The sequence below is a fragment of the Ranitomeya imitator genome, chromosome 1 (assembly GCF_032444005.1).
Source record: "Ranitomeya imitator isolate aRanImi1 chromosome 1, aRanImi1.pri, whole genome shotgun sequence".
Lineage (NCBI taxonomy): Eukaryota > Metazoa > Chordata > Amphibia > Anura > Dendrobatidae > Ranitomeya > Ranitomeya imitator.
The window spans coordinates 55710655-55725184 of record NC_091282.1 but is presented as its reverse complement, the minus strand read 5'-3'; the positions used below and the strand labels follow the sequence as shown (position 1 = coordinate 55725184).

The window sequence follows — 14530 nt, the reverse complement described above, 5'->3', positions numbered from 1 at the left end:
GCCAAGTAGTATATAGCACAGCCACATAGTATATAGCACAGCCACATAGTATATAACACAGACAGCCACGTAGTATATAGCACAGCGACATAGTATATAGCACAGCCACATAGTATACAGGACAGCCAAGAATAAACACTAGCTATAGTGAAAAGGCTATACAGATCAGCTAACAGCTTAGAGGTAGAAAGTTAAGATCATACAGACCAGCTCTACTATTTTTTCTAAGTGATTCAGGATATCTCTATATGGTTTCCATATGACTTTTTCATTTCCTCACTCCCCTGCCAATAGAGTGCCCATTAGGGCTAGCAGGGTGAGCCATTGACGAGCGTGGGCGCCACTGCGCAGGTTTTAGGGTGCCAACCTCCGCAGTCAGGTAGAGATACTCAGGCCAGTACAGGGGCAGGCACCTCCCTGTGGTGTGTTTTTGCTTGGTTTGGTGATGGTGGTATATCTAACACTTTTTAAAGAATTTTTCAGTCAAAGATAATTTTATGTACGGTAAGTTCTTACGGTGAGCCTCAAATATCCTGAGGCTTTAACCTACAATTCATGTCAGAATTGACAGAATAACAAATCTGCAGGTGGTCGGGCATCTAGGAAATAGCGACCACAATATTGTACAGTTTCACCTGTCTTTCACTAGGGGGATTTGTCAGAGTCACAAAAACACTGAACTTTAGGAAGGCAAAGTTTGACCAGCTTAGAGATGCCCTTAATCTGGTAGACTGGGACAATATCCTCAGAAATAAGAATACAGATAATAAATGGGAAATGTTTAAGAACATCCTAAATAGGCAGTGTAAGCGGTTTATACCTGTGGGAATAAAAGGACTAGAAATAGGAAAAACCCAATGTGGCTAAACAAAGAAGTAAGACAGGCAATTAACAGTAAAAAGAAAGCATTTGCACTACTAAAGCAGGATGGCACCATTGAAGCTCTAAAAAACTATAGGGAGAAAAATACTTTATCTAAAAAACTAATTAAAGCTGCCAAAAAGGAAACAGAGAAGCACATTGCTAAGGAGAGTAAAACTAATCCCAAACTGTTCTTCAACTATATCAATAGTAAAAGAATAAAAACTGAAAATGTAGGCCCCTTAAAAAATAGGGAGGAAAGAATGGTTGTAGATGACGAGGAAAAAGCTAACATATTAAACACCTTCTTCTCCACGGTATTCACGGTGGAAAATGAAATGCTAGGTGAAATCCCAAGAAACAATGAAAACCCTATATTAAGGGTCACCAATCTAACCCAAGAAGAGGTGCGAAATCGGCTAAATAAGATTAAAATAGATAAATCTCCGGGTCCGGATGGCATACACCCACGAGTACTAAGAGAACTAAGTAATGTAATAGATAAACCATTATTTCTTATTTTTAGGGACTCTATAGCGACAGGGTCTGTTCCGCAGGATTGGCGCATAGCAAATGTGGTGCCAATATTCAAAAAGGGCTCTAAAAGTGACCCTGGAAATTATAGGCCAGTAAGTCTAACCTCTATTGTTGGTAAAATATTTGAAGGGTTTCTGAGGGATGTTATTCTGGATTATCTCAATGAGAATAACTGTTTAACTCCATATCAGCATGGGTTTATGAGAAATCGCTCCTGTCAAACCAATCTAATCAGTTTTTATGAAGAGGTAAGCTATAGGCTGGACCACGGTGAGTCATTGGACGTGGTATATCTCGATTTTTCCAAAGCGTTTGATACCGTGCCGCACAAGAGGTTGGTACACAAAATGAGAATGCTTGGTCTGGGGGAAAATGTGTGTAAATGGGTTAGTAACTGGCTTAGTGATAGAAAGCAGAGGGTGGTTATAAATGGTATAGTCTCTAACTGGGTCGCTGTGACCAGTGGGGTACCGCAGGGGTCAGTATTGGGACCTGTTCTCTTCAACATATTCATTAATGATCTGGTAGAAGGTTTACACAGTAAAATATCGATATTTGCAGATGATACAAAACTATGTAAAGCAGTTAATACAAGAGAAGATAGTATTCTGCTACAGGTGGATCTGGATAAGTTGGAAACTTGGGCTGAAAGGTGGCAGATGAGGTTTAACAATGATAAATGTAAGGTTATACACATGGGAAGAAGGAATCAATATCACCATTACACACTGAACGGGAAACCACTGGGTAAATCTGACAGGGAGAAGGACTTGGGGATCCTAGTTAATGATAAACTTACCTGGAGCAGCCAGTGCCAGGCAGCAGCTGCCAAGGCAAACAGGATCATGAGGTGCATTAAAAGAGGTCTGGATACACATGATGAGAGCATTATACTGCCTCTGTACAAATCCCTAGTTAGACCGCACATGGAGTACTGTGTCCAGTTTTGGGCACCGGTGCTCAGGAAGGATATAATGGAACTAGAGAGAGTACAAAGGAGGGCAACAAAATTAATAAAGGGGATGGGAGAACTACAATACCCAGATAGATTAGCGAAATTAGGATTATTTAGTCTAGAAAAAAGACGACTGAGGGGCGATCTAATAACCATGTATAAGTATATAAGGGGACAATACAAATATCTCGCTGAGGATCTGTTTATACCAAGGAAGGTGACGGGCACAAGGGGGCATTCTTTGCGTCTGGAGGAGAGAAGGTTTTTCCACCAACATAGAAGAGGATTCTTTACTGTTAGGGCAGTGAGAATCTGGAATTGCTTGCCTGAGGAGGTGGTGATGGCGAACTCAGTCGAGGGGTTCAAGAGAGGCCTGGATGTCTTCCTGGAGCAGAACAATATTGTATCATACAATTATTAGGTTCTGTAGAAGGACGTAGATCTGGGGATTTATTATGATGGAATATAGGCTGAACTGGATGGACAAATGTCTTTTTTCGGCCTTACTAACTATGTTACTATGTTACTATGTTACTATGTCGCCCGATCACAGATACCGTCTACCCGCAGATGGTGTGGATATCAAATTATTATAGGTGTGGCGTGGAAATATTGCATTTGCCATGTGATGTCCCTGGTATGGACTAGAGACAACCAGTCTGCCTCAGTGGCAATTATCTCCCACTAACGAGGAACTGCACAGTAAAAGTTTCCTCTTCCACAAACTGTCAGCTACTCACTAATTAATTTATCTAGACGTGGACGAGGATGCTTTAGTGATTTTTAATTTTGATTTATCTGATTCAGAACCCAATGCGTCACAACATATAACACGTATAACGTAACATGTGAAAGCATTCACACATATAACACAATCCATAAACACAACCAACATGCACAACAACACAAAACATACAACACATACACACAGCGAATACACAAATACATTATGGGAAAAATAGAATACACAGCTTCTTAGGGCAACAAATCTCGGCTCTGAACAGAAAAATATCAATTCTGTTGATACCTAGGATGGAGGGGAAGGCTAACAAGATGGATGTAGTGTATGTCACTTGTTATTATAAATGCAGATACGTTATCAGTAGCATCGTAGTATAATTATTTCTGAGTTGCAGCCTCATTATTACTTACCAGACAACAGATTCCTTATGGCGCAAACCTGTTCTCACAGCAGCAAAGGCCACATTTATCTCAATCCTAACCAATGTCTGGAGGATTGGGCCTGTAAATTATCTGCACCACTCATCTTTATAAATGCAGATCCAGTGCCAGTAACATCATTATTACTGAGCAGCTGTCTCATTATACCTCAATAGACCGTGGTTTTCTTACGACAAGGACATGTTCTTACAGCAGCAAAGGCCCCATATATCTCACTCCTAATCGGAGTTAGGAGAGTTGGGCCCGTACATTATAAACTAAACATCAATCATCTATATAAATAAGTACACAAGTCACAGTTGTGTTATTTTTAATGAGCAGTAGCCTCTTTATTACTGAGTAAATGACACGATCCTTATGACACAGTCGTCTTCTTACAGGCACAAAGGCCTCCTATATCTCTATCCTAATCAGTATCAGGAAAACTAGGCCTTTAAATGAAAACATCACTTGTCTGTATCAATGCAAATACAGTTTCTGTAGCATCATTATTAGTGGTCAGCCTCCTCTTTATTACTGAGCAGATGGCAGGTTCCTGATGACGTAGTCCTGATCTTACAGCAGTAAAGGCGCAATAAATATATCTCAATCGCTGTCAGGAGAATTGGGCCTGTAAATTATAAGTATCTGGATCGCCCCCCAAGGGCCGTGGGGTACTCGGTACCGGGTCCTTCGGTTCACAGGGGGATGTCACGGTGGCTGACCCGGTCCGTGGCCCTGGGACGTCTGTGTAAAAGGGAAAGGTCTTTAAAGGGATAAAGTTTATGTTCGTGATGCCACCTGTGGTATTCGGTCAAGGTGACCGACGCTGCTTTAAGAGGTCCGCTGGGGTGATGTTATGGCAGCTAGATGGTATAACTTCCCACAGGTGAAGTATATCCCCAGGGCTTCCCAGTGTGTAGATGGTGGATGGTAAGAGGCGCAGAGAAGAGCGAGGACACAAGGTTGCAGTCTCTTTACCTTTACTGAAGACTTCAGCATCCGCAGTCACCAGATCACAGGGCAGGCAGAGTCCGGCCGGTTTGGAGGCAAGTCCAGAGTTCCCTTGTCCAGGTGGAAATCAGTTGCCTGCCCTTGCGCTGAAGTGTTGTAGTTCCTTACTGCCTAAGGCTTCACATAAGGTTCTCACAGATGTAATGTCTTTCTCTCTGTCCCCCATATAGGATAGGACAAACCTGTATGACTGGTAGCTTGAGGCTGTTTATAGGGACTCTAGCACGCCCCGGCCTCCAAAGGTTGCCACCGTGCCTTCTGTGTGTAGGGCGGACAGGTAACTTGCAATTAGCTGTCCTGCTGGTCTCTGGAGCAAAACATAAAGGTCCTTACTCCCTCGGTGTTCCGGCTACCGGGCTTCTGCGCCTCAGAAGGAGGCAGCCTGTATAGGGCTGGTCCCCTTCTGGTATCCTCTCCTTTGCTACGACTTCCTTGCACGCTCGCTGCAATACAGTTCTGCCCTCTGTGTGTCTCTTTCTAGGAGCTTCAGCTCTGAGGGCATGCACAGCTCCTTGTCCTTTCTCCTTCATTCACTGACAGGATCCCACCCCTGTCAGGGAACAACTAACTGAGCTGAGCTCAGCCAGCAACTAACTAACTTTCCCTACAGGCGACCAGTTTTACCTATGTGGGGAGTGACCTAATAAATAGGAGCAGGGGCTCCCCCTGGTGGCCTGGAGTGTGAAATGTGTTGCACGTTTGTGATACCTGGATACAGTTATCCTTCTTTGCCTCCAAACGTAGCATCACTATCCCCGAGAGGAAAGCAATACCACTGCGAGAACCAGGACCCTGGGGCGCCGCATATTCGTCATCTATGTAAATGCAGATATAGTGTCTGTAGCGTCATTATTACTGAGCAGATGGCAGGTTCCTGATGATGCAGGCCTCTTCTTACAGCAGCAATGGCTTGATCGATCTCAATCCTGATTGGTGTCATGAGGATTGGGCTTGTAAATTCTAAACTTAACGGATGATGATACGTTTTATTGCAGAAGCCACTTCTTTCTAATGGCACAGATTTACAGGAGAAGCACTACGCCAAGGATCCCTTCCCCCATCCTGGTACAGACACAGCAGCTGCTTCTGTGTCCCCCCCCCAGTCTGGACTCCTCATACAGAGCCATGTCTGGGGGAAGGCGGGGTGCGCAGACACCTCCTATAACAAAAGCCGGGACTAATGTTCTGCATTAATGCATGTCAGCCTGTATTGTTACTCCGTGTCCATCCATCTGTTCCAGGAGGGATCGCAGTACTGGGATTATTCTACATGCTGGGGCCTGTGGGGCATCGTCTGGGTCACACTCCACAGTCCGCAGCATGCTCATTGCAATTCTGTAATTTTCAGTTCTCAGCCTGATGCTTTTATCAGATTCACAGTAAAAAATTTTGATTTTGAATTTCATCTTATATTGTTGTTATTACTATAAATCAGATCTCGCAATCTTCTTCTTTTATGCAACTTATACTTGTGGAATAAAGTTTTGAGAGGCAAAAGTGATAAGTAAGCGGCTCAGTGAACAAAACATTCAAATTTTGGGTCCATTGCCAGGAAAAACCCCAGATCTCAGTCCCAATGAGAACCTGTGGTCAATCCTGAAAAAAGTCGAAGGAGAAACACGCAGCACTGATTAGACCAGAATGGGCGGTCGTAGTCAGGATATGGGCCAGAAGTCGATATCCAGCCGCTGGAGCAAAAAGCGGAACTTTAGAAAAATAAGGGTCAACGCTGTAAATATTGAGTCTTTGTATAAACCATGTATTTGTCAATGCAAATGTAAAAACTTCTGAAATGCTGATAACTGTAACCTCAGTTACCGTAGAAATATCTGGCTAATAGGTGTAAAAACACCGAAGCTGCAAAATTTGTGTCAGTCTCAAAACTTTTGACCATGACTGCACGTGCATTGCTTTTTTAACATATTTTAATTTACTAAAAGCTACAGCATAAACCGATCCTAATTTCCTGACTCAATTATTTACCCACTCAAAGAAAACAATAATAATAAATGTAAATTAGAAATGAAATAGATACGTATATAAAAGATAGATAGATCGATAGATAGATAGATAGATAGATAGATAGATAGATAGATAGATAGATAGATAGATAGATAGATAGAAAAGCATACAACTGCAGTCTGAAAGCACTAAGATATATGCAAAAATTGAATATATAACATTTGGGTGCATTACTGCAGAATATACTTATAAAAATGAAGTTACTTACTGTACAGATTGGCCAATTCAAGAGAGCCCACCAGCCACAACAAGGTGTAACTCTCTTTGATTAGACCCTAAACCTAATATTTATCAAAGTGTTTCAGGTGTGCATTAAAATACATCCACAGGTGTGACTCTAATTAGCTCAGATCAGAAGGTTCCAAACACATGACATCATCATATGGGCAGTCCAGAATCGTTTAAAGGCATAGTGATCTTAGTGTATGTAAACTTTTGACTTTGCAGTCAGTAATAAAAATGCCTTAAAACATTCTCTCATTATTCTGGCATTTGGCAAATATTAATAATTATGGTAATCCTAATTGATCTAAAACGGGAAAGGTTTATTCTGATTTCATGGCAGATATTGAAAAAAAACATGCATATGTGACTTTTTATATAGTGTATGTAAACGTCTAGCTTCAAATTTACATCTCCAGGGCTAAAATCTTTATTTATATAGCGCCGACATATTCCACGGCGCTTTACAGTACATAGATCCATACTGCACATACAAGATATATAGAAATATCACTCATAGGTGACCGTGAAACATTAAGTAAATGAATCCATAGGTAATCCAGTGTCAGACTGGTGGGTATCAGTGATGCTATACTGTCTATTACAGCTCATACTTATTATGTGTCCGTGTACACCGGGGACATCTACGGGGCCGGCACTGACGCCAATGTGTTCCTCACAATATACGGAGATCTCGGAGACACTGGGGAAAGAAAACTCAGCAAGTCCGAAACCAACTCCAACAAGTTTGAGAGAGGACAGGTAACCAGTTTTTATATGGAAAATGTCAAGGAGCTGCTGTTGATGGATCTATTTAGCGACTAGATCGTACATAATCATACAGATTGAGTTTATAATGGCATGGTACTGTGAATGGGATGAAAGCTGGCGTCATGCCTTTATTATATGCTATCCTGGTTATTCACACAAGCCATAATTAGAAATAACATAGGCCCGTAATGAGATCAGTCACCAGCAGCCTGCTGATTGTTTCCATAAAGAAACAGTGAACATTTTCTACATGATATTGAACTAAAGAATGCATCCCCATTACTAGGTTGACAAATTCGTCATAGAAGCCGTGGACCTGGGCACCCTTTACAAGATAAAAATCCGTCACGATAACTCCATGCTGAGTGCCGACTGGTACCTGGAGAGGGTGGAGATCCTGAACGAGGTGACAGAGGAGACCTACATGTTCTTGTGTGAACGTTGGCTCTCCACCAAAAAAGAAGACAAAAGGATTGAGAGGATCTTGTATGAAAAGGTATGTGGACACTAGACAGTGAGAAGGAGGGATTGTTTTTTTTTAGTCCCCCACCCCAAATGTTAGTGGAGTCCAGGGGTGGCCACAGACCGAAAAAGGACCCTGCGCAAGAACAGTATATGTGCCCTTTGTAGTCCAATAAGCTGTCTGAGAAAGAAGCCGTTTGCTGCTTTGGAGGTGGTAGTGGCCTCCTGACTTCTTGGGTCCCTGTTCGCCTGCACAGGTATCCATATATGCATAGGTTGAGGGCTCCAGCAGGGGTATAGCTACAGAAGGTGCATCGTTAGCGGTCACACCCAGCGCTTGTGCCCAGGCACTCTGGCACACAGAACCAGCAATATAAATGGCACTCGATCCTTGGGCGACTAGTTACATTGATTACTTTTCCTTTGTTGGGTTTGTACCTGACTTGAGTTTACGATACTCCGATATGGTCTCAGTTAAGATCATTGCTTTTATTTCAGGATTATGACGGAGATAGAAATAGCCTCGGCAGCTCATCTAAAAGTTTCTTCGGTTCTTCTCTGAGTCTGAGGAGCCAAGATAACAACGCCAACTTGAGGAACAAAAGCAGCATGGATGGATCCATGCAGGATGGACAAGGTTAGACATCTCACGCGTTACCTATCAACACAGGGGTTGAACTTCTGTAAAATTTTCCTCTGCATCTTCATGTGGAAATATTATTTGGGGACATTTATGAAGGGCTCTGGGCCACAATTGTGGGATTAATATGTGGCAAATATTCGAGCAAGCAGCATTTAATCAAAAATGGGCAACTTTTTCAATATTGTTGACGTCCCTATCGTTTATTAAAAAAAAAAACAAGTGTGAAGGACGGTGGATCCTGGATGTAAATAATTTATGCCTGAAACTGGCGTAAATTAATGTGAATATCAAAGCCAACTCAGTTTTTGGTATTCACAGTATCCAAGATGTGATGAAGTGATCAAGAGGCTTGTGTATTTGTGATCAAAACTGGTGTATGAAAACCAGTCTTACATAAATTTCCACTATTGTTTCTACTTCCAAAAATTGTGTAAGTGCAAAAACATTATACGAAAAAAGTATTAGGACACAGCTTGTAATTACATCCATTCAATCCCTTTGCTCTCACTGTGTGACATCCAGCCCCATTGCCCCCTCCCCAATGTATAACATCCAGCCCCATTGCCCCCTCCCCAATGTATAACATCCAGCCCCATTGCCACCGGCGTAAAACATCCAGTCCCATTGCCCCCGGCGTATAACATCCAGTCCCATTGCCCTCATGTTTAACATCTGGCCCTATTGCTCCTGGTGTTTAACATCCGGCTCCTCGCTCCTGGTGTATAACATGCAGCCCCATTGCCCCCCCTGTTGTATAACATCCAGCCCCATTGCCCCCCCTGTTGTATAACATCCAGCCCCATTGTTCCCAGTGTACAGCATCCAGCACCATTGCCCCTCTTGTGTAACATCTGGCCCCTCTTCCCCGGTATAGAACATCCGGCCCCTCTACCCCAGTGTATAACATCCAGCCCCTCACCCCCCATGTATAACCTCTGGCCCCCCACCATGCTGTCTGCCATTACCAACATGCGCCAGAACCGCTGGTGGTGTAAAGTTCACTGATACCAGCGTGGTCCTGTAATAGGAGCCACCAGCGTAACCAATCCATTCTTGGCTTTTCTTACCTCCTAAATCTTCTCCCATCACCTGTGAGTGATATTATTGAAAAGTTTATGGAATCGCACAAACTCAGCCATTAAGCCATAGTATTACAGTGCGGAGTCATCGAGGAGCTGAGGGCAGCAAAGTCACCAATGCTCTGCTGACTCCATAACTGCAGAGTCCAGAACTCCTTTGGTATTAACATCAGCACCAACACTGTGTGGAGGTGGAGGTATATAATAATAATTTTGTTGCAGTGATCCCCTACCACGTTACCATCTCCACGGGTCAGGACCGAGATGCAGGCACTGAAAGCCGTGCATACGTGATTATTATGGGTCCCCAGAAGATAAGGACCGAGCGCCTGTGGCTAGACCTGCCCAAGGACAAAAAAAGCTTTGCTCCTGGTTCTGTAGAGAAGTTCTCAGTGATTGGATTAGATGTAGGGGAAGTGAAAAGAATGGAGGTGAGAGAATCTTACTGGATGACCATCATGTGCCATTTTTAGGAAAAAAATACATGTTTAACGAATATTCCTGTCCACAGCTGGGCCACGATGGGACTACTCCTGAGAGCTGCTGGTTAGTGGAAGAAATACAACTCAATGTGCCTACCAAAGGAGTGTTGTACACCTTTGCATGCAAATGTTGGTTTGCCAAAGACAGAGGGGATGGACTTTCTGCTCGGGTCTTCAACATGTTAGATGCAAGCGCCATCACTGTTGGCCAAAAGGTATGGGACCTAAGGATTCTGGAGATACAGTTGGTTTTGAGCAATATGCAAAATATCTACTCTCCAAACTGAATACTTTCCCACCATATTTCCAGATTCTTTACGAAGTTACTGTGGTCACAGGGGACGTTCCTAATAGTGGGACAGATGCTAATATCTATATGGTATGTTTCGGTGCCAGCGGTAGCACAGAAGAAATGCTTTTGCCAAAATGTGGAGACAGGCAAGTATTTTTGGCTTCTGATTTAGTAACTGATAGATGTGGGGGAATGGATGTTCATTCCTTGATGTAGTTAACCACTGAGATGCTCCATGCTTAACAATGGAGCCATGGATTCAAATTATGTTATTATTATTATTATTATTTATTTATATAGCACCATTGATTCCATGGTGCTGTACATGAGAAGGGGTTACATACAAGTTACAAATATCACATACAGTAAACAAACTAACAATGACTGACTGATACAGAGGGGCGAGGACCCTGCCCTTGCGGGCTTACATTCTACAGGATTATGGGGAAGGAGACAGTAGGTTGAGGGTTGCAGGAGCTCCGGTGTTGGTGAGGCGGTAGCTCCGGTGTTGGTGAGGCGGTAGCTCCGGTGTTGGTGAGGCGGTAACTCCGGTGTTGGTGAGGCAGCAGCGGTGTCAGTGCAGGCTGTAGGCTTTCCTGAAGAGATGAGTTTTCAGGTTCCGTCTGAAGGATCCGACTGTGGTTGATAGTCGGACGTGTTGGGGCAGAGAGTTCCAGAGGATGGGGGATATTCGGGAGAAGTCTTGGAGGCGATTGGATGAGGAGCGAATAAGTGTGGAGGAGAGAAGCAGGTCTTAGGACGACCGGAGATCACGTGAGGGAAGATATCGAGAGATTAGTTCAGAGATATATGGAGGAGACAGGTTGTGGATGGCTTTGTAGGTCAGTATTAGCAATTTGAACTGGATACGCTGAGGGAATGGGAGCCAGTGAAGAGATTTGCAGAGGGGGGAAGCGGAGGAGTAGCGAGGCGAGAGATGGATTAGTCGGGCAGCAGAGTTAAGGATGGACTGGAGAGGTGCAAGGGTGTTAGCAGGGAGGCCACAGAAAAGGATGTTGCAGTAGTCAAGGCGGGAAATGATGAGGGCGTGCACAAGCATTTTAGTAGATTGGGGGTTGAGGAAAGGACGGATCCTGGAGATATTTTTGAGCTGGAGGCGACAGGAGGTGGAAAGAGCTTGGATGTGTGGTTTGAAGGACAGGGCAGAGTCGAAGGTTACTCCGAGGCAGCGGACTTCGGGTACAGGGGAAAGCATGATGTAATTGACTGCGATAGATAGGTCAAGTAAGGAAGATTTGTGGGATGGAGGAAAGATGTTCACATTGATGTTCAGATTTGTCCACATTGAGTTTGAGGAAGCGAGAGGAGAAGAAGGAGGATATGGCTGATAGGCACTCTGGGATTCTGGACAGCAGAGCGGTGACGTCTGGGCCAGAGAGGTAGATCTGAGTGTCGTCAGCATAGAGGTGGTACTGGAATCCATGGGACTTTATGAGTTGTCCCAAGCCAAGTGTATAGATTGAGAAGAGTAGGGGTCCTAGAACAGAGCCTTGGGGGACTAGGATCAAGAGTAGAGATGAACGAACCCAAACGTTAACCCAATGTCCTGTGCTGAACTCCAAACCTTGGACTTCTCCTTGAAGTCCATTTCTGTGTTCGGAAGTCCAGGAGGAAAGAGAGAGAAGAAAAATGAGAGGGAGACGAACTTTGGACTAATGATTGTTCGATCCCAACAAACCCGAACTTCACTGTTCCTTAATCAAGAGCTCATTGGAGTTTGTGAAGACCATCCATGGGTCATACCAGTAGATAAATTTGGGACACAATGAAGACCTGGTGTTTGGAGAACCTCTGTGCCCAATAGAGCCATAATAACAGATATTTTGCCCATCGTATCCACAGGTTTGAGAGAGGCCAGAAAGACACATTTATCATGGAAATCGCCGACATTGCCCCACTCAAAAAGATGAGGATCCGCATAGACGGGAAGGGCAGTCGGCCTGAATGGTATCTTGAACAGGTAACACAAAAGTTAAAAATCTTATTTTAAATGAGGTACGTCAGGCTGAAAGAGTCTAGGCCCCTCTATCAATGATTTCACACAGAGTGGAACTTTATTAACCCCTTCACTTTGAAACTATTTTTCATTTTTATGCTTTGGTTATTTTTTGCTTCCCCTTCTTCCGAGATCCATATTTTTTTCAGTTTTCCATCTATATGGACGTACTTGGGCTTCGTCTATGCAGGACAAGTTGTAGCTTTGAATGTCAACAATTTACTGGAAAATGGGGGGAAAAAAATCCAAGAGTCATGAAATGCTAAAAAATCCCCCCCTATTCTGCCATTATTTGTGTGTTTTATGCCATTCATTGTGCAGTATATTTTCCTGGTTTTAAAAAAATTCAGAAGTTTGTAAAAACAAATTTGACTTGTGTTGCCATTTTATAACTTTTTTATTTCTCTATTCCTGTAGTTTTTAGTGGTTCATATGATATTTCAGTTGTTCTTTATTGCATTTTTGTTTGGGGGGGTGGGGGGGGGAAGTGCTCTGGCTGGTATACAGCCTTTCTGAAGTTTTTTTTTCTCTTTACCTGGTTTAATGTGGGTTAAATAACTTAATATTTTGATACATGGAAGTTTTACAGACACGTTGATACCTTATGTACTTATTAGAGATGAGTGAATAAATTTACTGGACCCTAGTCAAGGAGGCACTTCAGCAGTGTGTGGCCACCATTCGAGGGTCCTGAATCCTACCTGCCGTCATCCCTGGCGCCTCTTCTGACTTGTAGCTCCGGCACGATGTCATTGTTGGGTCGTATTGAACGCATGATATTGTTCGGTACCTATTAATTAGAAAAGGTACAGAGGATGTCAGGAGTTAGGACAAGGTTTGGTGGCCACAGTCTACTGACATGGCTGCTTGTCCAGAGTCCTGTGCATCAATTCGCTCATCTCTAATGTTTTGTTTTTTTTGCATAGGGCAAAAGGAATGTGATGTAAGGTTTTTTCTTTTTTTTTATAATTTAAACTATATTTTGCATTTTTTTTTTGCATAGTAAATTCTTCAATATTCTTCAATACCATACAGCAGAGGGGATTCAGGTGATTGAGGGACCACATGTTTCAGGGTTTAAGAAGATGCAGTATTGGAGCTACACAGGATATTGATAAATGTACCCTACCAGTATAAACTGTACCCTTTACAAAAGTAATTTTCCTCCTCTATAATTCTCCTTACAGTATTATGGGCACAACATAGTGCTCCATACAGTATTATGGACACAACGTAGTCCTCCATACAGTATTATAAGCTCCACATAGTCCTCCATACAGAATTATGGGCACCACATAGTCCTCCATACCGTATTAGGAGCTCCACATAGTCCTCCATACAGTATTATGTGCACCACATAGTCCTCCATACAGAATTATGGGCACCACATAGTCCTCCATACAGAATTATGGGCACCACATAGTCCTCTAAACAGAATTATGGGCACCACATAGTCCTCCATACAGAATTATGGGCACCACATAGTCTTCCATACAGTATTATGACCTCCACATAGTCCTCCATACTGTAATTATTGGCACCGTATAGACCTCCACACAGTATTATTGGGAAATAGTAGTAGTAGTAGTATTGGCAACAGGTCTTCAATAGGCACCCTGCACCCCATGTTTGTGTTACAGTGGTATCTAAATGGTTAAACAGCAGCGATCAGCGGGGCACACACACACACACAGAACTGACCTTATCGAACCAGTGCTGACAGTGTCAGGCTGCAGAGACTAGCCCAGTTGTCAATATATTTTTACAATTCCAGGAGGGAAAACAAACGTATGATACCACGCAGAGCTCTGAGAAAACGTGCTGTGCAACTGGTATTTCATGGGGAGTGCAAGTATTTACTAAACTGGACATATTGGCTGACAGGTCCCCTTTAAATGAGTATTTTGTGAAGTTATGTATTTGAGGAGCAAAAAACATAAGTGCCATTAAATATAATTGCAGAAATAAATTATAACGCTTTTTTGAAATATATATAATTTAGAAAATCAGAT

At 43.0% G+C, this 14530-nt stretch overlaps 1 protein-coding gene across 1 annotated transcript in view; it reads left to right on the top strand.

Annotated features, from left to right (window-relative positions):
* The window catches only part of LOXHD1 (lipoxygenase homology PLAT domains 1), a 269874-nt gene that overhangs the window by 223718 nt on the left and 31626 nt on the right, over window positions 1–14530 (top strand). Inside the window, exons 35-41 of the mRNA XM_069746857.1 lie at window positions 7380–7534; window positions 7830–8039; window positions 8504–8642; window positions 9950–10158; window positions 10239–10424; window positions 10520–10647; window positions 12365–12482. Of these exons, the coding sequence (XP_069602958.1) occupies window positions 7380–7534; window positions 7830–8039; window positions 8504–8642; window positions 9950–10158; window positions 10239–10424; window positions 10520–10647; window positions 12365–12482 (1145 nt within the window). The remainder of the gene's footprint in view (window positions 1–7379; window positions 7535–7829; window positions 8040–8503; window positions 8643–9949; window positions 10159–10238; window positions 10425–10519; window positions 10648–12364; window positions 12483–14530) is intronic.